The sequence below is a fragment of the Rhinatrema bivittatum genome, chromosome 6, assembly GCF_901001135.1.
Source record: "Rhinatrema bivittatum chromosome 6, aRhiBiv1.1, whole genome shotgun sequence".
NCBI lineage: Eukaryota > Metazoa > Chordata > Amphibia > Gymnophiona > Rhinatrematidae > Rhinatrema > Rhinatrema bivittatum.
The window spans coordinates 256,328,906-256,355,245 of NC_042620.1; the positions used below are offsets into that span (position 1 = coordinate 256,328,906).

General features: G+C 41.8%; 1 protein-coding gene across 2 annotated transcripts in view; it reads right to left on the reverse strand.

The window, feature by feature from the left end:
- Positions 1-9,428: 9,428 nt before the first annotated feature.
- FUS (FUS RNA binding protein) overlaps positions 9,429-26,340 on the reverse strand; it is a 91,475-nt gene continuing 74,563 nt past the window's right edge. The window contains exons 11-15 of one of the 2 annotated variants that reach the window (XM_029606880.1): positions 12,265-12,366; positions 11,368-11,509; positions 10,968-11,056; positions 9,733-9,883; positions 9,429-9,650 (exon numbers count right to left, since the gene is read on the reverse strand). In XM_029606880.1, coding sequence (XP_029462740.1) covers positions 9,611-9,650; positions 9,733-9,883; positions 10,968-11,056; positions 11,368-11,509; positions 12,265-12,366 — 524 coding nt within the window. In that variant the 3' untranslated portion in view covers positions 9,429-9,610. The remainder of the gene's footprint in view (positions 9,651-9,732; positions 9,884-10,967; positions 11,057-11,367; positions 11,510-12,264; positions 12,367-26,340) is intronic. The other variant, XM_029606881.1, reaches the window with a different exon arrangement.

Below are 26,340 nucleotides of genomic sequence, written 5' to 3' on the forward strand. Positions count from 1 at the left end.
ACCTGATTTCATATTTCTAACTTTAATACATCAGTAAACGTCAAAATACTACAGACATCGAACATCTATTTATTATTTACTTATTTAAAAGTTTTATATACCGCACAGTGGGTAGATAAACTATCCGTCTAGGCGGTTTACATGTTCATACACACACATAATTTACACAGTTTAAAACTTAATAAACTCAATACAATACTTAATCAAATCAATTTATATTATTCATGTAATATTGCAAAGATTTAGTGTAACATGATAGATTTAATATAAATTGTATGCTCTGGTAAAAAGGTGGGTTTTTAATACTTTCTTGAATTCTGTGCGATTATCTGTCAGTCGGATATGTTCTGGGAGTGAGTTCCACATTATTGGACCAGCTACAGAGAAGGCTCGTTTACGAGTTAAAGATAAACTAACGGATTTTATTGATGGTACTTCTAAAATACATTTGTCAAGGGAACGGAGTTGTCTAGATGGTCTGTAAATTCTTAAGAGTGAACATAGCCAGATAGAGTTAGTGTTGTAGAGCAGATTATGAATTGTGGTTAAAATTTTATACATTATACGGTATGAAATTGGGAGCCAATGCAAATGTTGTAAGATAGGTGAAATATGGTCTCTCCGGGATACATTATACAACATTCGGGCGGTAGCATTCTGTATTAACTGTAATGGTTGTATAGTTGATTGAGGTAGACCAAGGTATAGTGAATTACAATAATCTAGAGAAGATAAAACTAGCGCTTGGGTGATCAAACTAAAATCTTTTGGAAGAAGAAGTGGTTTGAGCTTTTTTAACATGTAGATTTTGTAAAAAGATTTTTTTACAATATCCGATATGTGATTTGTCATTGCAAGTCTGGAATCAATAATTATGCCCAAGTTTTTTGCATGTGGTTTTATGTTGATGATTTGATTCTGAAAAGTAAAAGTTGATGGCGGCTGAAGAGTTGAGTCAGGTACAGTCGATAGGTAAATTAGTTCTGTTTTGTTGGTGTTTAATTTCAACCTGTTATGGGAAAGCCATGTTTTTATTGTGGATAAGTATAAATGTAGTAGGGAAAAGGTTTTGGTTCAGGAGTCTGTAAAAGGTATGGTGAATTGTATGTCATCTGCATAAATTTTAAAGTTAAGATCTAATCCAGCAAGAAGACAACAAAGAGGTAGAAGATAAAGATTAAATAACAAAGCTGAAAGTGCAGAGCCTTGTGGGACACCTGTCTTAGTGGTATACCAGTCAAGAGTGATGTTGACCAACCATAATTCTCTGTTTACGATTTGATAGAAATGAGGAGCGAGACCTGTGATACCAATCTTTGCTAAAGTGGAAAGTAAGATGTCATGATTTAGCGTATCAAACGCAGCAGAAATATCGAGTAATACCAGTAGATAGTTGGAGTTAGAATCAAAGCCTCTGATGATTGTGTCGAAAGATGATATTAGTAAGGATTCTGTACTGTGACCTTTTCTAAAACCATGTTGATTATTATGTAAGATTATTTTCATGAATATATTCTGATATGATTAAATATGTGAAATACTATTTGGAATAGGCATGTCTATATACTAATTGCATCTATCTAGAGTTCGGTGTTAATTAAGCCACAAACTCTAGGAACTTTGCCAAACTATAATACATCAGTAACGAAGGTCACCGTTTCTTATAACAAAGCGCTGGTATTTTCCCAGTTCTAACAACTGCAGATATTTAGAGAAAGAAGAAAAAAAAAGTACCTTTTTAAGAATATTAAAAAAAAAAAAATTAAACTAGAAGCAGCATGACACTAGAAACTGCAGTTCAGCACAGGTCATTCCAGAGGTTCAGGGGTTACCCATTTTCGTACTTCTGTATTTTAGAGATACAGTTGACTTAGACATCATATCAGATGTACCTACTATTTACCAGAGACCCTCCTCTTTGTAAGAAAAATTACCCAATTGAAGAAAAACATCTTTATATATAGGTTATAAAGGGCTAAGCTTAACACTTCATTAGGCAATACACAGACAATTAGGGACACGAGACTATAAGAAAAACAAATTACAAAAGCATATTTAACATCCAATGTTTATCCAATTACCATTAATTTCTTCTGGTCTCGCCTCTCTTTAGCTGAGATTTACTTTTGAACACTAATAAGCTCTCCTTACTAACCCAGAGATAAGGAAATGGAGCTCAGGTTCTACCCATGTGGTTGGAGTAGCTTACCTTCTCAGGCTAGCTGGGAGGTACCTCCCTTCACTGGTTTCCAGCAGAGGACCGTCACAGCCACCAAAGCGAGACTGTACAACTCTTAGATCTTGTCTCCACAAGTCACCTCAGCCTAGAATGCATGAGGGCAAAGCAGGGGTAGAATGCCACAGCACTCAAATGGGTCATCTCCTTCTCTTCAGATGGGTAACGGGCCGACGACTAATGGTCAAAAAAGCTGCTAGCTTGCTCCTTTTCAAGGGCTTACCAGTGCACAATTCAGCAGCTCATGCAGTCAGGTGTATGCATAATTAAGACTTTTAATTTGCAGACCTTCTCGCTCTTTTACCAGTTTGCTGTGTTCAACAAGCGATCACTTCTGATGACACAGGCTTGGGAAGCTGATCCTGGAAGGACATTTAGGACCATTAAAAGAGGCCTCTCCCAATGATCCCGGATGGACATATAGGACCATTAAAAGAGGCCTCTCTCAACATTATTTCAGGTCCAATTCCCACAGTGGACCATTGGTGCCAGCTCAGCTAGCAAGGCTAATAAATCATTTGGGCTTCTCTGCATTTAGCTGTGCATAACCCAAATAGGCTAATGTCCATTTTTACTGATGTCAGAGGCTCCATCTTAGCTGCTTGTCCTTGTTAGCAAGAATTAGGATATTTCCTACATTTCTCCCCTTTTTAAATAGGGAGTCAAGGGAAATCCCCCCACCCCACCCCACTGTTTAAATCTATCAGGCTAACTGTGCAAGTCTTGACTAGATTATATGAGCCAACAAGCTGTAACCCTGACAATAAGGCAATAATAAATGGGACAATAATAATGAAATAATAACAGTGAATATTAATACTGATGGCATGCTAATAAAAGCATAATAGTGAACATCGTAACAATAGTAATGATGCAATAATAAAAGGAAGAATAGATGGTAAAAGCAATGAAGAAGGAAAGGCAGAAATGAAAACCATAGGTCACACCATGTTTGTGAGAATGCAAGGTAGTGAGGGCAACCTTAGATTGAGGTGTATGTATGCAACTGTTATACTCACTTCTAATTTAAGTGTGTTGCATTAATCTCATGATTGTGCATGATTCATTCCTGAATAACCCCACATGGTACACCCAAGGGTCAAGTTAAACTAGATTTCCCTGCATTCAGGTGGGGAGAGGTCAGGTGAACATTTAGATTTTTATATTCTATTTGGCACTTCAAAGTGTACATCAAAGTGGATTACATTCAGGTACTATAGGTATTTCCCTATCCTCACAGGGCTTACAATCTAATTTGTAGATGAGGCAACGGAGGGTAAAAGTGACTTGCCCAAGGTCACAAGGAGTGACCCTGGTTTCCCTGAGTCATAGCCTGCTGCTCTAACATCTGACCTCAGTGAGGAAATGTCCTGTTGGGATCCTGGCTAGTTATAACCTTCCTAAAGAGAAACATGCGAACCCAGCTGAGCAGCTGTGAGTACAACTAGTAGGGGTAAGGCATGTTAGAATATAATCAGTTTGCAAGATATCCTCATACCTGGAATCATACTTGCAGTCTACAATTTCTGCGGAATCTTGGTCCATCGCTCAACAGCATGAGATTTTTTAGGGTCTAAAAGATATACCATGTCTTTATCAAAGTTGATTACATGTCCCTGAAACACTTCTAGAGTCTTTATCTCTGTGGGGATAGGGTCATAGTCCAGGTCGTACAGTGACATCCCCCTATAGTGATTATTGAGCTCTTTGGGAAACATTGCTGGGTCAGGGAACCTTACTGATAACACCATGTTAGACATGGTGATTACCCACAGTGAGGTGTTAACCAACCAAACTACTACTGCAACCTTGGATTCAAAGAATTCATCATACTTTGTCATAGTAACCTTACATTTCTCTCAAACCTTGTCTGGGGAAACACAACACAGAGCTTCAGTGGTATCTTTCAGGAAAGGTTTACCAGAACATAGCCAATATATGTCCTTGGTCTGCTGATATGGGACTAGATACTGCTGTGGGTTGTCACCTTGGTAGGCTAACAGGGGAGGAAATGTCTACTCGCAAGTGAACATTTGTCTGTCCAGATACTCACATTGACCACTCATTTCAACTGGTACACATTTTCAGGCAAAATGAAAGGTAAATTTAGTACATAGGCAATCTCCACCAGATAGAGGAATAGCATTACCTATATGATAAGCAATCTGAATGTGGATAGGTTCAATGTTATTTCAGGTAATTTTCACAAAGGCCTCTGTAATGACATCTGGGGGAACCAAGTACATGGGGATCTGTCCTTTCATTACATTGCTAATGTTGATATCCAGATCTCTACAGAAGTCATTGTAAGTGTCCAGATGGAGCCTATATAGGTATGGATCTCCCCATTTATTTTCTGAGTGTGATTTCTTCCTGCTGTTTCACAATCACTTGAAAATGTAAATTAATCAATGTGATTGTATTAGCGACTGTTCTATCCTGAGCATTTGTTCTTGTTGCAACCATATCCGTTTAGAGATACTTTTCATGTAATCCTGCAACTGCACTACAGTGTTTCAAGTTTCTTACAGAAACTGCATTGGTGATGAACACAGAGAAACAAAGGAGAGAAGGCAGTAGATCCAGCAACTCGACCAATAAACCTTTTGGGTCAAATCGGCATCTTTGGTAAGGGGTTGGATAATTATCTAATTGGCTCACAATATTCCAAACATTCTAGGCAGTGTACTTGGTGTAGTCCTGCATCCATCTCCGGCTGGAAGGCAACTGGATGTTAGTGATGACATGCTGGGGATCAAGTGCCACGAAGACTTTCTGGGTGACTATCTGCAACCGGGTAATGAGAAAACCAGGGATATCTTGCATCACAATCCCAGAGAAAGGACCTGGCTCAACCAGCTTGGCAGCTTCCCTTTCCGTCAACAGCAGCACCAGGAACATTGCTCTCAGGGCTTGACTCAAACAATAAAGAACTACTTCTCTCGCTTTGTTAGTATCAGCGTTAATGGCCACCATATTTTGATCCACTAATTTACGAGGGTGACAAGGTCTGAGCTAACTAATGTGGACCCATTTAAAGACATCTTTACCATCAGGTGTTGTCTTACCTAAGGTAAGATATGCAAATTGTGAGACTTTATCCACAATTACAAAAACTCCTTTCCAACTAGGTAAAAAAATTTTTGGCTTTGCTTTTACTGTAGTTATAGTAAAAAGACCTTGTCTCCACTCTTACACTCTTTAGAGGTTTCATTTAAATCATAATAGGCCTTTCTACCTCTGATATTCGTCTCCAAATCCTTTTGGGCAAAGGCAAAAGTGTTTTGCAAATGTTCCCACAGAGTATCCTTCATGTACACTCATAGCACTAGCCAAATTAGCATCATGTGGCCTATGAAGCAAATGCATAGGTAAAGTCATTTCTCTCCCTGTCTTCTCAAATAGTGAGAACCCTGTAGTATGCTGTGGAGTGGCTCAGATTGCCATTACCACTAAGGGTAATTTGACAGTCCAGTCCTTACCCGATGAGGACACGTTTCTTTAAAATGCTGATTATGGTTTTCTGTGTTCTTTCTAGCTGCCCAGTCAATCGTGGGTAATATAAAGCTTTCTTTTCACATCCAAGTTTCCACATTTTTTATTACCAGTCCAGTGAAATGTGGACCTTGGTCCAAATGTACTTTCAGAGGCAGGCCCCAACAGCTCAATACGTGTTTCAAGAAGAGGGTGGCTGTGGTCTCGTAATGTTAGGGGCAGGAATGCACTCTATCCATTTGGTAAACAGGCAGGTGAGCATGGATTTGTTACCCTTAGAGTGGCTCGGGCCTGTGGTCCAGTCCTCTATTTGAATATCAGACTAGGGAATTATGTTTCTTTTCTGTAATGGCGCTCTAGGTGCAGACAAAGCAGGCTGGAAGCTGCAGCAGGAGAAACACTCTTTTGTGAAGGATTTCACATCCTGGTACCTGTGAGGCTAATAAGCTACTTATTTCAGTGCTGCACAAGAGCTCTGGTCACCTTTGTGCACAGCACATGGCTCACATGCATGCTGAAGCATGATTCCCCTATAGGACTGCAGGACTAGCCACTGTGTGATGCGGTGCCTACTCATGTGTATCAGTAAATCCTTTACTATCTGAAACTGATTTCTGGAACCACAGGAGAGTCATAACTCATCTCCCTGACCATCTGCTTCTGTGATGGGATGCGCAGCAAGAGCCTGGATAAAGGCATAGAACTTTCCCAAGATCAGATCCCCTTTCTGGGAATCCACTAGATCAAAAGCTGGCATTTCACTACACCACAGGGGTGTGGAGGTAGCAGCCTCTTTAGCTTGATGCTTAGTCCCAGCCTTCACTTCTATGAGACATTCCTTCATTTGCCAGAGGCTGATATGGCACCCTCCTTGGTGAACCGGTCAGCAAAGTCACTACCAACTTTGGCAGGACCCTGGACTCTAGAATGACCTTTTATCTTTTTCCAGTAGACTCATTTCTATCTTTTGCCGCAACTGATCTAAAGCCAGAATCAACTCCCTGTGTTTGACAGGTTTCTTTTTATAGTTGAGTAGTATCTGATTCGCTTTCCAATTAGGCAGATGTGTCATGAAATTATATCTGACATAGAATCTGTGCAGATTACACTGGTCTGCAAGACATGAACTACAGCAACTTGCACAGCTAGCAGCACTGCCATAAGCGCTATGTATTGATTTGATTTGGATCCCAGAGCTTAGCTGAGACAATCATTCATTTATTTATTTGGCACTTTTATATACCGATATTCTTGTAAACAAGTTACAAATCACCTCATAGGGGTGAATCTCCTCCCTCGCTATTCCTACACCAGCTAAGTTGTGGACAGTTTCCCTGCAGAAGCTACAACCATCAACAAAGTTTAGGCATGATGACAGTGGGGTTCTATTGCTTCTCCCTCAGCTGCACAATCATGCAATTCAGCTAAATTTTAAGCCTCAACCCTTGTATCCTTGGGCATATTGCACCTCAAGTGGCCAACCTTAAAGAGAGAGTATCCAGGAAGTGATTTTGCTGCTGGAGACCTGACCGGCCTTGATCCCACCACTGGCTAGGAAGTTTATGGGCTAGTGAAAAGGCTGTACAATTAGCTTCGCTCTTGGCACATAGCTGCTGAAGGGTTGAAGCATCCCTACTGTAGACAGCAGGGATATGTCACACACCTATTTTCCACCCTGGTCAGAGTTGATACCATGACTTGCCCATCAGTATCATGTTTCTGGTAGAAAACAGAACTCATGCACGCAGGAGTAAAGGCCAATTCCAGGAAGAAACTCCACCCACTTTCTGCATAAGCTAGACACAGGGCCTTTCCCAGCACTTCTTTCAACTTATCCATGGCTGCTTGCTGTTCAGATCATCACTGGCCAACGTTCATCCTTTTGCAGAGTTTTACCAGAGACTGAGTGATCTCTGTCTACTCCTCTATGAAGGGCCATAAATAATTGCCTATTCGCAGGAAAGAATGTAGCACTTTCAGAGTAGTGGGGGTTCTTACTGTTTGTAAGGTTTTTAATCTTTTCTTCTGGAGACATAGTCCCTCAGCTGAGAGTTCATATCCTAGGTAATAGAGTGACTTCCTATACTACTAACCTTTTGAGAGAGTTTAGCTCCTACTGCCAGCAGCTGGGCCAAAACATGCTCAATCTCTCACAAGTACTCCTGTAAGTTAGTATTCTTGAGTAGATTATCATAGATGTAGACAAAGGTGGCTTCAGCATCCACAACAGGTAGGTAACATTTCATCTAGGAAAATGTTGAAATCTGCTGGATAATTCAGATACCCAAGGGGTATTCTGCACCAGGTGCACTGTTTCTTCCCAAAGGAGAAAGCTGACTTACAAGGTTTACAAGAACAATCCAGAACGTTGAGCCTAAGTCAAGGCTTGTAAAATATTTGGCTACTTGAATTTTGGTTAAATTCTGCTCCAGGTGGGCCATAGGACATCTGAACAAAGGCTACTATTTTGTTCAGTTTCTTGTATGCTATAGCCAGTCTCCACCTACCTTTCTTTCTTTTTCAAGATAGGCCATATGGGGCTATGAAAGGAACTGGTACAGTGCCTGATATTTCCTCTTTCTGCTAGGTTTAAGGTTGCTTGCACTGACTCATTTGAAGCTAGCTGTATTTTGTACTGGAATATAAAAAGCAGGTTGCTTTTCTTTCACTATTTTCCTAATTTTTCTGGTGGATTGCTTTGCCTCTAAGAGTGAAGGGGGATCTGTAGTTACTAGCTGAGAAATGTCTATACCACATCTGTCAGCACTACTAGTTTGAGAAGGTACCTGTTCCATGACTGCTTGCTGATGAAGCTCTGAAGTAATGCTTCAGCACCAATGTTTCTACATGTCTGCTTGGCCCTGAGGTTGAAGCTCTATAGCATATACAATAGTAGTCTGCACACTGATGCTTCATATTTTACAATGTACTTTGGGGCCAAGGTTTTCACACTTGATTCTTCTGAGCAGTATTTCTTTGGAGATTTCTCTGTCACAGATCACCTTCCATGGCACTTGACTTCTCTTTTGGATATTTCCTTTATTTCATAGTTGAACTTTAGATCTCAAAACTCTAGTGCTTATAAGGAATTCTGGTGCAGAGCCTCTACAATTAACACTGTTGTGGTCCATCCAAGACATCTAAGGCAAACATCAGGAAGATCAGTCATTCCACTGTTTCAGTAGTTTTGGAAAGCCTTAACAAGACTTCTCTCTCTTTATGTGGATTTCTCCTCAGACATTCTTGCCAATTTATACAAGTTTGAGGTTTGTTTGTTTTTTTTATTCACCACACTGATAAGTAAAAATCCCAACTATTTGCCATGTGGATGAAGAGAGACTGAGGGAAGGGTGTGTTGTAACAGCAGAGGAAACTCCCACGTCAGTGCTGTCAGATAGCCACACAAGGTGGGTTGTGTTTTAGGGTACTTGTCCACAGAGACTACAAGTCCGGAAAGAAAAATGAGATGGTGGACCCTACCACTACTCTTAAACAGATGTAAAACCTGGTGCTTTAATTAGATCATCAACTTTGCTGCTGAATGCACATTTCTGGAATGTGGAACAGAACAGAAAAGGAATACCACAGGATAGAAAAAGGAAAAGGAAGTGAGCCATCAGCAGCAACCTAAGAAATACACCACCTTTCTTCCAATTCATTTATTGTCCCTTGGATAAAAGCAGCATGAACTTCAACAAAAATTTGGATTTTCCTGTTTAATGCACACACTTCATACAGGCAAAAATTTAAAATTCAAGAAGGTACAAAGTTTTACATAGATGGAATAAGTTTAGACAACAATTGACACCACATCTTGACACTATACAATATAAAAAATACTAATGAAGGTATAAATTGCATGGTGGTCTTGGTTCCTGTTTAATAAGGTCGCTCCCTACGGTCCTGTCTGTGATCACCCCTACAGGACAAAAACAGGTACAGGTCAGTTTCCAAAAATGGAGAGATATTTAAAAGATGGGTGCGGGGAGGAAGATACTTGCCTGGAATCCATTTTGCCTGCACCATATCCACCACGGTCTCCACCTCTGCCTCCTCTGAAGCCTCCCCTATCACCACCCCTGCCTCGGAAGCCTCCACGATCAAAACCACCTCTGCCGCCACCTCTGCGCTCTTCCCCAAAGCCACCACCTCCTGAGATAAGGTAAGAGCAGGACAGCAACATAGCAAGATTAGCCACAACCAGAGGCTCAGGAATTTAGCACATCAAAATTTAGAGGCAAAATAAAACCCTTTCAAGTAAAATTTTGAGTAAAGTTATATAGTTGCTGTGTTAGTCTATGTAGATGCATAATGCAGCAACCACACTATTTAATATGAATATACTTATAAACCTGTATAGACATGAGGAAACTCACTGAAAGTTCATTCAACAGTGACTTGATCAAGTGTAACTAGAATTATCAAACTTAATCATTTATATTATAAAGTATTGCTTACACTTCCAAGCTAGCTAGTTTAGGAATTTTGTACTTGTTTAGCCTTTTTATGAACCAACACTTACTTGGAATTCTCTTTCAACTATTGTAAAAATGAGAACAAAGCTTACAAGAACAATGACCTGACTTAGATGGATGCTAGAGCACAGAAAGACTACCAGTAGATAAAAAGTGATAATGCCTCTGCAAATTCACTAGACCTTATCTGGCGATATTTCCAAAATACAGACAATAAAAACACCAAACGTCCGATGAAATAAGCCTAAGGACCTATATAGAGAAAGAGAAGAATGATAGCAATAGCCACATTCAGATACCTAAAAGGTATAAAATGTCCCTAAAGTAAGCATATATTTTTTTTTTTTTAGTGGAAAGGAAGATCTAAAACTTAAGTATTAAAAAGGGCAAGACTCAGAAGTAACATTAGGAGATACTGCCTTTCAGAAGGGAGATGGATGTATAAGCCTCCCAGTGAAGACAGAAGCAAAAAACAGCAACAGATTTCTAAAAGGCATAGAAGATGCTAAGCTATGAGGAAGAGAAGGATAAGACCAGAGACTAAGAATTGTATGGCACTGAAACAAATGTGGCAGACTAGATGAGCCTTGCAGAATGTATCTACCATCACACATTTTTCAAAGGATTTCCTCCATATGTGGCACCACAATGAATGTCAGTTGCAGGTTAGCAACTTAAACATTCTATCCCAGAGATACAGATATGCTTTCCTTTCCCCACCCCCTCTATTCAGAAACCTGACAGAAAGGCATCCTCCTTACCCATATGTGGCCCTCCAGGCCCCTCTGGTTTGGGTGCTTTGCACTGATTGCATTCATTTCTCCAAGAGAAGTTCATGTTTTCACATGTTCTGTAACATACAGAAGAGATAAAGGGAAAGAAGTTTTGACGGCTCCTAATCACGTCTGAAATCATGAATCTTAGTCAGCTGCCATACTAATCACAACTCCATGCAGGCATGGCACCAAATGATACATGACTGGCTGCAGCATGGGATTCAAAGAAGTGAACTCAATTAAAAATACACATGAATCCCTTGCATATCATCCTTTCTGGATGAGACTATTAGGATAACTAAACAGACAACCTCCATAAAGTTAACAGAATCTAGAAACAGGTTAAGCAGTCTACACAGTACTGCTAATATGAGGCATTACTCACGGGTTGGGACACTTCCAGTCACCAGCTCTTTGTTGGCCTCCGCCACTGCTGGGGAAGCCACCGCTGCTGCCGCCACCCCGATTACTATTACCTCCAGGTCCACCACCAGCACCACCTCCAAATCCACCACGCCCCATGGGTCCTATGGCAGAATGCCACATTCACTATTCGTGACAAGCTCAAATATATATACATATACACACACACAACACAATCAATTCTCTTAGAACTTATTAGGCCACATTTGCCTAGTTAACAGCAAAAGCACGGCTTATCTCTTTTCAGTCAATGTAGTCTGAAACCTTGCAAACATCCCAACTGAGGCAAGTCTCAGCTTAAAAATATGCATGTTTATTTTCTGGCTTTCCATTAAATCTTATGGAATTAAGGATCAAGCAAACTGAAGGTGATACCTTTTGACTGGATCAATCACCTATTACTTGCTTGTTAATCCTTAATTCCAAATTTCCAAGTGGACTAACACAGCAACTACAATTCTTTGCTCATTAATTCTTGCAGATTGGTTTATTCTTCCCACTTATTTTCTCTTTCTAGGGCAAGTTCACAGTATGCTTATCAAAGTCACAATGGACCCTGGGTTAGCTCACCTTGAAGAGTATTTATTCAGTACTACAAGCAGCACAATTCCGATGTGGCAATACCACTGGATTCACTAATACAGAGGCATACAATGGCCATGCCCAACAGGAGGAAGCTTTCAAAATAAACCAGCTCAGGGATCCAGGGTGGAGTCTATATCTAGTCCCAATGTCAATTTTCACAGAACTCTTATGCTACAGATGGTCTAACATTAAAAGAACAGATTTTGCTATGAAGAGATGTAAATTACTATGGATCTTATTATAGCTGATTACAATAAGAATAATCACCACACACCTCCCCGCCCTCTGCCACCTCTTCCATTCCCACCGCCTCGGGTGAAGTCTGCTCTCCTGGTGGCGAAGGAAACTTTGATCTGGTTGCCAGAGAACTCTTTTCCTAATATAAAACAGAGACAGGAAGAAAAAAAAAGCACGTGATTAATAACTGTGGTGGAGACAAAGCTAAATGCCTCCAAAGCAGATCTTTCTCTGAAAACTAACTGAAAGGACAATGTAGGTCACAAAAGACTGTAAAGGAGAAATGTAATCTTACCTGATAAATTTCCTTTCCTTGAATCTAGTCAGACCAGTCCAGAAAAATGGTTTATACCCACCAACCAGCAGATGGAGACAGCAATCAGATTTGTTGATATCACTTCTTACATGCACCTGTGCTGACTTCAGCCTGCCACTATTACCTGTAAGAAGCTAACTCTGGTAAATTTAAAACTGTTACAAACCAGAGGGCTTCCAAGAATTAGAAGCCATGTACAAGAACAAACTATCTACAAGCCTGATAGAAAACATAACTGTCCTTTGTGCATCATGCATAACCAACCGTATCACTATAAAATAAAATTCACAGTATGTTTGGCAGATTGGGTCCTGGACTGGTATGACAGGATATTATCAGGTAAGTTCAAAATTTCTCCTCTTTTCACCCATTCCGATGAATGGGATGTAGCTAAGTTACTCATGACTAGGATGGGACACTGCAAATCCTGCACGGTGAAGGAGGTATCCTCACTAGCACCCATGTCCAAATGGTAATGCTTCAAAAATGAATACAAGGACCACCAAATCTCTGCTCTACAAGTCTCTTGCAGACACACCAAAAAAGCTCTACCCAAGACAACACCTGAGCCCTAGCAGAATGCATGGATTTGTTTGGGCAAAGGCATATCTTTATCAACATGTCACTGCAATTACCTCCTTAATCCAACATGCAATTAAAGCCTTGGTCGTTGCCTCACATTTCCTTGTTCCACTGTACAGAACAAACATGTGATCTGACTTCTAAAAATTATTAGTTATCTTCAAATACCTAAAACAACACTCTTTGCATCCAAGGAATGCAGAGTTTTGTATACCTCCTGAGACCGCTTACTAATAAAGGCAAACAGATTCAAATAAAGGCAGATACCACTTTCAGAAGAAAAAAGATATACAAATCATGACTGTAATCAATAATTAAAAATTATAATAAAAAAAGGTTCCCAAGAGGGAATGGGGTCCCTCGCTAGAGGTCTGATGTGGATTCCTTTCAGAAAATAGGAACATCCTGCTGAGAAAACTAAAGCTGCCCTCCCCCCACCCAAATAAACAACCCCTATAGCACACAATAGCTGCAAACTGACTTTCAAGAAATTAAGGAGCAAATCTCTTCTCTAGACCCCCCTGTAAGAATACCAGAATAAAAAGCACTTCTGGGAAAAAGCTGTCTAGCAGAGCATCACTTCTCAAAAATTTTCCAAACCCTCACATAAGCCAATGAGGTAGATAATTTCATAGCTTTCAGAATATTCACTACTTCCAGAGAATATCCCTGCTTAATCAAACAAGGCCTGCTCTCAAGGACCTTATGGCCTGCTCTCAAGGACCAGGCCATAAGAAAAAAGCAATCCAGTTTCTCGTGAAAGGTAGGTCCCTGCTCTAGTAGATCCCTGTTCTACAGAAACCACGAAGGATTCAGATTCAATAACCTGATTAGATCTGCATAACTGGGTTGCCTCAGCCAGTCTAGGACAACCCGAGTGTCAATCTTCTGAACAATTTTCCCCATCAGTGGAAATGGAGGGAACATACACAGTACTGTCTTAGGTTAGGTCATTTGGATAGTAGAGAGATGGGGAATGCCAATGTTCTTTTCCTTCCCCGAGACCACTCACTGGGATCTGCCACATTGTGGCTGAGAAAGTGTACCTGAATGTTCTCCACTCCTACTATGCACGAGGCTGATATTCTCAAATTACTTTCTGCTCAACTCAAGAGCAAGGCCTCTTGATGCCTCATTGATAATTTATATATGCCACTATGATGGCATTGTAGAAAAGTATACCCTGCTGGTTTGGCCCTTGATAAGGGATGTAGATAATATGCTCTAGTCTCCAAATAAAATGGATGGACCAACTTGCCTCCTCTACTGATCACAAACCCTGAACAACCTGACCTAGGCAATGCAATCCCCAACCCAAAAGACTAGTGTCTGTCGTCACCGTTACTCAGTCCAGAGGCTTGAGTTCCAGCCTCTGGAATTCTTGGAACATCCACCATTGCACTCTCTCCTTGACCTGATCCAGTAGTGGAAGGCTCATGCAATAATCCTGAGATTGAGGATCCCACCTAGACAAAGCTCTAAGAGGCCTCATATGTGCCCTTACCCAGGGAACTAGATCCACTGCTGCTGCCATGGAGATAATTCACACCTTGGGATTCTTGAACCACCGTCACTGCTAGAAATTGCTTTCGCAATTCTGCACCCGTTGCGGCAAACCCGCAAAACTCATTGGGAATTCTAGGCGGATCCTCCCTTTCCACACCTTTGCTGTCCAAAGTATTGCAACCTTTGTTCACTAGGAGATCGTCCCTGTCCCAGCCTCTTAGTGTGTCAAACGATTACAGGCTTGAGCTACCCTCGAAATGGCATTAGGCCTATCTTTTAGAAGACTCAGAACCCTGGATCCACCCCAGACTTTGGCCATCTTTTTCAGATCCTCAGAATTTCCCCTTAACGGGAGGGTTTTATCAAATTGGTCTTAGAAAGAGTCCACTGATCGGTTTCAAAGTTACAGCAGCCTTCTAGCTCCTACTAGCTAATGTTATACTCTTGCTGATATATGCACTAAATTAAAAAAAAAAAAGCCCATGTCTGCCAGATACATTGCCCCTGGCTCCATGTGAAGTGTTTTCTAGTACCCTCAACGTTAACTCCTCTTTCCTGGGAATGCTGGGATAAACACAATCCAGATCTTGCTATAATGCAGCTGCATGCCACTATCTGTGGCACCATACTAGAGCCTTCAAAGTCCTGTTTCAACACCAACTCAATTTTCCTCTCCTACACACCCTTTAAAGCAGCACCATTTTCCAAAACAATGGCTGTCCATTTTGTAACTAAATAAACCAGCACCTCCATCTTTGGGAATCTAAGCTTCTCTTGTTCCTGAGCCACTATGGGTATAGTTTGACAACAGCAACACTAAAATGTACTTCTCTACAGTGTGGTAAGCCTTCAGCATGGTGAAACAAGAACTGAGGTGTCTTAATATGCTTTACGCCTTCTTCTACCTTACTTAAGAACTTGCCATACTGGGTCAGACCAAGGGTCCATCAAGCCCAGCATCCTGTTTCCAACAGTGGCCAATCCAGGCTACAAGTACCTGGCAAGTACCCAAACACTAAGAAGATCCCATGCTACTGATGCCAGTAATAGTAGTGACTATTCCCTAAGTCCATTTATGATTAAGGCTTCTCCAAGAACGTATCCAAATCTTTTTTAAACCCAGTTACATTAACTGCACTAACCACATCCTTCCAGATCTTAATTGTGCGTTGCATGAAAATATTCTCTCCGATTAGTTTTGAATGTGCTACTTGTTATCTTCGTGGAGTGCTCCCTAGTCTTTCTATAATCCAAGAGTAAATAACAGATTCACATTTATCTGTTCTAAACCTCTCATGATTTTAAAACCTCTTATATCCCCCACTCAGCTGAACACTAACCTTTTTAGCCTTTCTTCACAGGGAAGCTGTTCCATCCCCTTTATCATTTTGGTCACCCTCTGTACCTTCTCCAGTGCAACTATATCTTTTTTTGAGATGTGACAACCAGAATTGTACACAGTACTCAAGGTGCGGTCTCACCATGGAACGATACAGAGGCATCATGACATTCAACGTTTTATTCAACATTCCCTTCCTAATAATTCCTAACATTGCTATTTTGACAACTGTGGTGCACAATCAACGATGTCAATGTTTATTTATATACCGATATTCTGTATATCAAACCAGTTTACAATAAACAAAAATAAATTAAGCGTACAAAATACAAATTTTGGATTATAATCAAATAAAGTTACAAAAACATTCAAATAAAATTTAACAAGAGATAAAATAAGCAAGTTTTGCTTACTGTAAACTGGTGTTTCCATAGATAGCAGGATGAATTAGCCATGCTGTCATGGGATCTGTCAATCAGGTCCGGGAGGCGGAGCTTTACAAAGCAGAGATTTAGATTTTAGCTCTCTGCGGCTGCGCGTGTGTTCCCGCGCAGGAAAGTAACAGATTCTCCTCAGTCTGTGATTAAGCTGTAGGTTGTAAAGACGGTGACTGCCAGGGAGGAAGGTGGGTCAGCATGGCTAATTCATCCTGCTATCTACGGAAACACAGTTTACGGTAAGCAAACTCGCCTTTTCCCGTCGATAGCAGGGCTGAATTAGCCATGCTGTCATGGGAGTCCCAAGCTCCCGATCACATTGTTTATGGTATATATATGTTTGTATGTGATCATGAACAGTGTGGCATTCACCGTGTACAAGAGGATAGAGATTGCAGGAGTGCGTGCCCTATCTTCGCATCAGTGGCTGCTTGTTGATCAAGGCAGTAGTGCGATGTGAAGGTATGGAGCGATGACCATGTAGCTGCCTTACAAATGTCAATGGGTTGTACATGTTTAAGGAATGCCAAGGAGGCCGCCACTGCTCTAACTTGATAAGCTTTGGGAACAGAATGTAGCTGTAGGTTCTGTTTGTCATAGCAGAACTTGATGCACTGTGCTATCCAGCTGGAGATGGTGCGTTTAGCCACCGGTAGTCCAGGTGATTTCGGGTCGAAAGAGACAGAGTTGAGAAACACGGGAGTCCGAGTTTGTTCTCTTTGTAATATGCTAACGCTCTTTTGCAGTCTAGCGTATGCAGTAATTTTTCCCTGTCATTTGCATGAGGGGTTAGGGAAAAAGATGGGTAGTTCTATGGTCTGATTGAGATGGAATTGAGACACCACTTTTGGTAGGAAGGATGGGTGAGTTCGGAGAACCACTTTTTGGTGATGAAACTGTAAATATGGAAAATAATGGACCAAGGCCTGTAATTCACCGACTAGTCGTGCTGATGTTACTGCCACGAGGAATACCACCTTCCATGTGAGGTATTTAATGTGTGCAGAGTCCATGGGTTCAAACGGGAAAAACATGAGCTGTTCAAGAACTATGTTGAGATTCCATCGAACTGGAGGCTTGGAGATCGGAGGGCGAAGGTGAGTTAACCCCTTGATGAAACGAGATAGTAAGGGGCTATTGGAAATAGAAATATTGTTAAGTGGTCTGTGATATGCTGCTATGGCACCGAGATGGACCCTGATGGATGAGGTTGCCAGACCAGCTGTGTACAGTGTATGTAGATAATCTATGAGTAACTCAGGTGAACAGTCTAAAGGTGGTATGCTGTTAGAAGTGCACCAGGTAGAGTAGCGGTTCCATTTATAGCTATAGTTTTTCCTCGTTGAGAGTTTCCTGGATTCTAACAAAATGGATTGTACCGAAGTGGAAACTCCCTGTTCTGTTAAAAGGAGCCTCTCAATCTCCATGCTGTTAAATGGAGCGATGAGTGTAGCGGGTGTAGAAGCGTTCCTTGATCTTGGAAGAGAAGATCTGGGCGATTCGGTAATTGAATGGGGTCCGTGATGGACAGTCTGAGAAGGAAACTGTACCGCGGTTGCCTTGGCCAGGCTGGAGATATGAGTATCAGTTGACCCTTGTCTGCTATGCACTTCTGAAGTGTCCTTGTTATGAGTGGTATGGGGAGGAAAGGCATACAGGTGCCTGTCGTCCACGGAATGAGGAAGGCATCTTGGGCGGATCCTGAACTGACTTGGTCTATCGAGCAGAATTTGGGAACCTGAGCGTTGATATCTGCTGCAAAGAGATCCATTGCAGTGTCCCCAATTGCATGAAAATGTCTTGGGCTACCTCAGAATTGAGTGTCCATTCGTGAGGATGAAAGATGCGGCTTAGCCTGTCCGCTCTTGTATTTGCTACTCCTGGTAGGTAAGTTGCTTGCAGATTTATGTAATGTTGGTGAGCATGTTTGAAGATTGTCAGGGTCTCCTTGCAAAGGGGCCATGAACCGGACCCTCCTTGCTTGTTCATATAAAACATTGCCACTTGATTGTCTGTGTAGATCATGACTCTGCGGCCCTTTAAGTGATCTTGAAACACTTGTAGCGCATTTCGAATTGCTCTGAGCTCTAATAGATTTATCTGCAGGGACTGCTCGTAGATTGTCCATAACCCTTGGGTTTCATAAATCTCGATATGTGCTCCCCATCCCTTGCAAGACGCATCTGTGGTTAAGACTGCATTGTGAGGACGACGAATGAATAATGCTCCTTTGGACAGGGTGGATTCTAGGAGCCACCATGTTATGTCCTGTTTCATTTCGGAGGTCAACGATAACTTCTGTGTCAACGGTTGTGAGTGTTGTTTCCATTGACGTCTCATGTGTAGCCTGGTGTTGGGAACCGCGAAAATAGCCGCCGCCATGTGGCCGAGGACTACCAAAATTTGTCTCGCCGGCCTTTGAGTGTTATTCAACGAGTAGAGAAGTTGACGTATTTTTATTCTTCTTTCTATTGGGAGATATGCCAGATTGTGAACAGTGTCCAGGCCTACTCCTATGAACTGTAGTTGTGTTGGTTGGAGATGTGATTTCTGAAAATTGATCACTAGTCCCAATTCCTGTAAGCACTGTATCACCCGGAGGTGAGAGAGTAAAATCTCCGGGGTCGAAGCTATTAGCCAATCGGCCAGATATGGAAAGATGGACATACCCTGTGTCTGAGATGAGCCACCACCACAACCATGCATTTGGTGAAAACCCTGGGTGCAGCCGATAGTCCAAAGGGAAGAACCTTGAACTGTGTTGATGGCCGTAGCGAAAGCATAGGTAACGCCAAGATGATGGATGGATTGGAATGTGTGTACGCATCCTTCAGATCGATGGAACACATCCAGACGTTGGGTTGAATCAGAGAAGATCGATTTCAACAATACAATCCTGAATTTCTCTTTGGTCAGGAATTTGTTCAATTCCTATAGATCTAATATGGGGCGAAGTCCACCCGACATTTTGGGGTTGAGGAAGTATGGGGGATAGAATCCTGTTTTTTGGGTTTTCGGAAAAATTCGTCAAATGGCCTGCTGTTTACGAAGCAATCACCTTCCCCAGTTGTGGTTGGAAGCTTTGACTCTTTAGAGTGGAAAAGTGAGGTAGTATGGGTTTTGTGGTAAATTGGAGTTGATAGCCATGCCGTACTCTCTAAAACCCATTGATCGGTTATTTTCTCCCAGGCAAGAATGAATTCAGCCAGGTGGTGCTTGATGTAGTGGTGGTGGCTGGTTTATTAAAAAGACGGCGTTGATTTTACTGCAGCAGCCGGTTGTTGTGTTTGTTGTCTCTAGTTACGTGGTTTACCCCTACGTTGAGTCGTGTTTTGTTGCGGTGGAGGACGCTGGTAAGATGGATACGTCTGTGTACGAAAAGATTTGATAAGACCTGAAAGGCCTACGATTATAAGACTGTCTATGTGTAGATCCCACATAACGTCATGTGGTCGAGTAGTGAGATTGTGACGTTAAGGATTGGACTGCTAGAGCTTCCTCTAATTTTCCAACTGTTTCTTGAAACCGTTCTCCGAACAGGTTGTCTCCTGTACAGGGGAGGTTCGTCAGTTTCTCATGTAAATCTTCTCGTATCGTACTAGAGTGTAACCATGCCATCCTTCGGGCTGCTATGGCTGTCGCAGACGCCCTAGAAGATGTTTCAAATGCCTCGTATATTGATCGTAGAAGGTGTCGAGAACACTCCTCCATATCATGAAGAGGCGGTGGTACCTGATCAGCCGTCGAGGAGAGCATACCTTTTGTGGCTTGTATGCACTCATATAGGTATTGTACCATATAGAATTTATGGTGCATAATGCGGGCATTCAACATTGAGTTATGATACATCTTCCTGCCAAAGTCATCTAAACACCGATTGTCTTTACCCGGTGGGTACGAGGCATGCGATTTTGTTTTTTTGAATCTTTGCATTGCCGACTATCACAATTGAAACGTGGTAGTTGTGGTATAGAGTAAGGTGATGTTTTTCTCATATGAAATTTTATATCTGTTTTCTTGGAAACCGCTGATAAGAGAATAAGGCATTTCCCACGACTTCTGCAAGACAGAATGTAATAATTCGTGTGGTGGGAGAGATGTTGGTTCTCCCAGAGCATCGAAAATCTTTAGGAGACCAAAGGTTTCTGACCTAGGGTCTGTCTCCTTTTGGACCTCCAGATGTAATATCGTGCCCAATTTTTCTAAAAATTTTGGGTATGTCAGGGCCTCTGGAGGAGAATATGGTTCCTGTAGTTCCTTCTGTGGATCAGATGGGAATCCAGTAGATGACAATGGTGACGTTTGTGGAGAGAGAATCTATAGGGGTATCTTGCTGTTGAATTGGTGAAATTGGTCGTTTCATCATTGGGGATGCCGGAGGCTCCACCGACGGTTCTCTAGAGGTATGTATATTGTGTTCCGGAGAACTCACAGATAGCTCGTTAGACATCTTAAAAGATGAAGATTGAAGATTTTCATAAAACCCTGACAATGATTGGGATAACTGAAGAAATGCCTCTTTTGTTTGGAGGCAGCATTGTTGCACGACCAGATTGTTTTGATAGTTCACCTGTTTTAGGTGATACTGTAGGAATTTTAGCAGAAGCAGCTGGTATGTCATACTTGTTCCTCATCTTGCCCTCTGTGGTCTTAACAGAAATATCTGAGGACGAAGATGCAGCAGAGGAAGTGATTTGTATTAATTGTCTGCGAGATAAGGAATCTACACTTTGTGGGTGAGATGACCTAGAAGTGGAAGGGCTCACTGCCCATGTATCTCTCGTCTTCGCAGCTTTTTGATGTGAGTGACGTGATCGCCTATGGTGATGGTGTGATGATGATCCTGTATGGGTTCCATCTCCCGACAGTGATCGTCTGATTCGTTTTGACTTCACCTCTGTAGAACTAGAGTCTGAAGAGGTGGAATGAGGTACATGTGGAGACTGATGTCTTTGTTTTGACTTTTGTAGTCCACTGTGTCGATCTGTGTGTTGTCGAGTGCGCTAATGCCCCTCGGCGCCATGTGCGATGTTTCTTGTAAGTTGTGCGCAGAAGTAGTCAACGCTTCAGACGGCTCCGGCATTGTGCGTGCCGGTGTCTTGTGCGCCAATGATGATTTGGGCACATAACTCGGCAGCGCCGCAGATTTAGGCGCAGTTGTTTCCTGCGCCGCTCGGCGAGGCTTTCGGTCCCCTCTGATCCGAAGGCCTATGTCGGCTCGGTAAGTCCTTACCTCCAAGCCTGGATAGTTGAGGATTCCATGACGACGCTCTTTTCTGTGATGGAGCTGTCGTCAACGAGGGACCAGGTAGAAGAATGAGCCTCTGATGGCTAGGAAAACGTGAAAAGTTCAAACATTTTGTAGGCCTGTTGTTTTTGGGCTCTTGGGGGACATTCGAGCACAAAAATTACAATTTTGTAAATTATGCTCTGGTCCCAGGCATCAGTAACATCTGTCATGGCCATCCATGACCAACATTACCTTGCCACAGGCACAAGGTTTAAACCCCGGCTTTTTTGACATTTCAATAAAATAAGAAATGCTGAGGAGAAGTCAGCCTCATGTGCGATCCCGCTCTAGGAAAAAACAGACTGAGGAGAATCTGTTACTTTCCTGCGCGGGAACACACGCGCAGCCACAGAGAGCTAAAATCTAAATCTCTGCTTTGTAAAGCTCCACCTCCCGGACCTGATTGACAGATCCCATGACAGCATGGCTAATTCAGCCCTGCTATCGACGGGAAAAATAATTTGATTCAAATAAAATTCCAAAGAGAAAATTGACCATTTAATCCTGTTTCCTGTCTTTTAACCAGTCTGTAATCCACGAAACATCGCCTCCTATCCCATGACTTTAGTTGTTTTTTTTAGATGCCTCTCATAAGGAACTTTGTCAAACGCCTTCTGAAAATCCAAATACACTACATCTACCAGTTCACCTTTATCCACATTTAACCCCCCCCCTTCAAAAAAAATGAAGATTTGGGCAGCAAGACTTCCCTTGGGTAAATCCATGCTGTGTTCCATTAAACCATATCTTCTATATGCTCTGTGATTTTGATCTTTAGAATAGTTTCCACTGTTTTTCCTGGCACCGTCAGGCTCACTGATTTATAGTTTCTCGGATTGCCCCTGGGGCCCTTTTTAAATATTCGGGTTACATTAGCCACCCTCCAGTCTTCAGGAACAATGGATGATTTTAATGATAGATTACAAATTTTAACTAATAGATCTTAAATTTCGTTTGAGTTCCTTGAGAACCCTGGGGTGCATACCATCCGATCCAAGCGATCTGCTACTCTTTAGTTTGTCAACCTGACCTACCATATCTTTCAGGTTCACAGTGATTTGGTTCAGTGCATCTGACTCATAAACCTTGAAAACCATCCCCGGAAGCAGTATCTCCCCAACATCCTCATTAGTAAATACAGAAGCAAAGAATTTAGTCTTTCTGCAATGGCCTTATCTTTCCTAAGGGCCCCTTTAAGCCCTTTGTCATTTAACCATCCAACTGACTCCTCCACAGGTTTCTTGCTTCAATGTCAAGATGGCAGCGCATGCTGGATGCTAATAAGATCGGCGCTAGAATTTCCAATTTTTTCTTGCTATTCGAATTATGCCTCCTAAACCTAAGGGCAAGGTGAGGGTATATCCATCGGAAACGTTACCCTCACCAATTCAATTGGAAATCACACGCTTTATGTCCATACCTGCTGAAAAACTAGGAGCCTGATGTGCAGAGCAGCGGGGGAGAGCCTCTCGTGCCACCAGAGGCATCGCCGAGTCCCGATCTGAGAAGGCCACCTGCACAGAGAAGGAACGGGGAGTACTCAGACGAAGGACCGGGAAGTGATGTCATTTCCGGATCCAGACTTGAAGCAGAAGGGAGCTCTGTCTGAGACGCTGCGAAATCTGAAATCTCCAGAGGTAAACCCAGTTGCAGGACTTACTGAAAGAGCTGAAGAGAACGGAGGAGTACCATCGAGCCTCAATCTCCTGGAGTGAGCGCGGCTGAGTCCGGACTGTGGAACATGGCAGGTACGGGGAAAGTGGCACAAATAGCGAGACTGACGGAGTCCCGACTGAACACCTGTCGTGACCTTAGAAGCGCTCTGGGACTTGGTAGTGGGCTTTAGGTCAGAAATTAACTATAAAATGGACCAAGCTAATGTTAAACATCAAGAGCTGGGTGAAATGCAACAACTAATAGGATCTCTGAACTGGAAAAGAAAGATGTGAAAACTCAGGAATTTAAAGCAGTTGTGGCTAAATACTGAGAAATTTTAGCGAGACGTACTGAACATCTTGAGAATAACGCTAAGAGTTTAAATCTTTGAATTTTGAACTTTCCAAGAATTGTAGGAGAAATGCCATATATTACCTTATCCTGTTTCTACAGGATATTTTGGGATTTACTGATTCAGATATGCCAGCGGTGAATACTTTTTTGCCACCTTCTAGAAATGCAAATAGAGATTCCAACAGGCAGTTCTAAAACAACCTGAAATATTCTTGAAAACTGAGTTACTAGTAATTGATATAGGAACGCTGTTGGTATCTTCTAGTTACAACATTTGATATAAATAAAATAATGAAAGTATATTTTAGAAAGTATCCCTTAAAGTATAATGATATAGCTGTAAAGATTTTTCCAGACTTAGCGTTAGCAACTCAGCTGAGATGTAAAAATGTTTTGGTTATGGGACAAGATGTTATAGCTTTGGGATATATTTTATGTTTTCCTTGTAAATGCTTAGTAAAAAGCAGAGATGAATGTAATATCTTTTTAACACCTGAGCAATTAGAAAGGTTTATAGAATCTAAAAAGCTAATTACATCGTCCCCAGAGACATAAATGTAAGTAAAGCAGATTAGCTGTGACCAATTATCTTGTATTTTTCTTTTAATTTTCAAGTTTGTTATAACTCCCATATAATAAGTCTCCTTGGAAATAGAATCATTGATTAGGCTAAAGAGAGATATTAATTTTGCTTGATGTACATTTATATTTTATTGTTCATGAGATGTGTGAAATATCTATTATTTCTGTTACGAACTTATTATTGGTTTGTAAATTAAGAAAAGTTATAATTTAAAAAAGTAAGTTATGTGTTTTTGCCTCTCAGCCAACTTCATTTCAAATTCTCTTAGCCTGCCTTAACATTTTACACAACTTGACAATGCTTATGCTTTTTCCTATTTTCTTCAGATGGACCCTTCTTCCAAGTTTTGCATGATGTTTTCTGGCAAAGATAGCTCCTTTCACATCACCTTTTAACCATGCCGGTAATTGTTTTGCCTTCCTTCCACCTTTCTTAATTCATGGTATACATCTGGACTGCGCTTCTAAGATTGTATTTTTAAACAATGGCCACACCTGTGGAACACTTAACCTTACAGCTGCACCTTTCAGTTTTTCTTCTCTTTTCCTCATTTTATGTTTCCCCTTTGAAAATTTAGTGTTAGAGCTGTAGATTTACATATTATCCCCCTTTTAGTCATAAGTTCAAATTTGATCATGTTATGATCGCTATTGCCAAGTGGCCCAACCACAGTTACTTCTCACCAAATCCTGCATTCCACTAAGAATTAAATCTGAAATAGCTCCCTCTCTCGTTGGTTCCTGACAATTCCTCCATGAAGCAGTCGTATTTGCCGGCGTACAAGACACGGCAGCGTACAAGACGCACCTCCCTTTTGTCTACACATTTTTAAGGAAAAAATAATTTTCTAACTTGGCCGTGCTGGGCAAAAGGGGCTTGCCAAAGCACGAGGGTTCTCATTTGCCAGAACAGGGCAGGGACATAGGAGGGACCAACTCTTGGGCCTAGGCTGGGAGGCCCTGAGATCCTAGTCACATATATATACGAAGAGGGCCCCCTGTGAGATTCTCTTACTAATCTATATCTAGCAGATAGAGATTGGGTGGGGCACTGTGTGTACTCATCCTTTACCTCTAGAAAAGGAGAGGTGGCCATCCTTCTCCATAAGAAACTCCCTTTTCAGGAAGACCGGGTGTGGCACGACCCCAAGGGCCGTTATGTAATAATGGCAGGAACTTTGGATGGGCAGAAAGTGGCATTCTGTAACATATGCACCCAATGTGTATTCCCATGCTTTTTTCATTGATTTGGTGGTCTGTCTCATGGACCTAGGCGAATATAGGCTGGTGGTGGGCGGGGATTTTAATACAGCAATGGACAAGGTGATTGACTGTAAACCCCCCCAGGACTGAGGGCCTTAGAGATCAGCAGATGGGAGTTAGTTTTGACAAGAGTTAAAACTACTCGATGTTTGGCAGCTCCTTTATCCGGGGGGAGCATGACTATACTTTTTATTCACACCCACATCAAGCGTATTCCCGATTGGATTATATCTTGATCTCCGATAAGCTATTCTCGAGAGCAGAACAGGCGACTTGGCACTCTCTCCAACCACGCTTCCATTTCTGTGCGTTTAGAGATCGGGAGCCTACCCCACTCCCCTTCTCGTGACGCATGCGTCCTGACCTCTCTCTCAATAAAGCTTTCCACACCTACTTGCAGGCCTGCTGGGAAGATTACAGCAAATCCAATACTGCCCCAGAAATCTCTATTGCCACACTATGGGAGGCTAATTCAGGAACACATCATTGTATATATAGCAAAATTAAACAGGATCCGTAACAAGGCGATCTTGCACCTTACCCAGGTACTTAAATCCGTTCAATTGCAGCACGTGCATAATATATCTGACCCTGTGCACCGCCAGGTGGAACACGCCCGTACTACCTTAAATTTCCTACTACACCAGCGGGCTACTAAGTCCTTACGCTATTACCAATATCGATTATATAAACATGGTAATCAGCATAGTAAACTCTTAGCTAGTTTGGTCAAGGTCAGACAGAAGTAGTCCATTATCATGGGCATAAAAGATAAAGATGGTAACCAC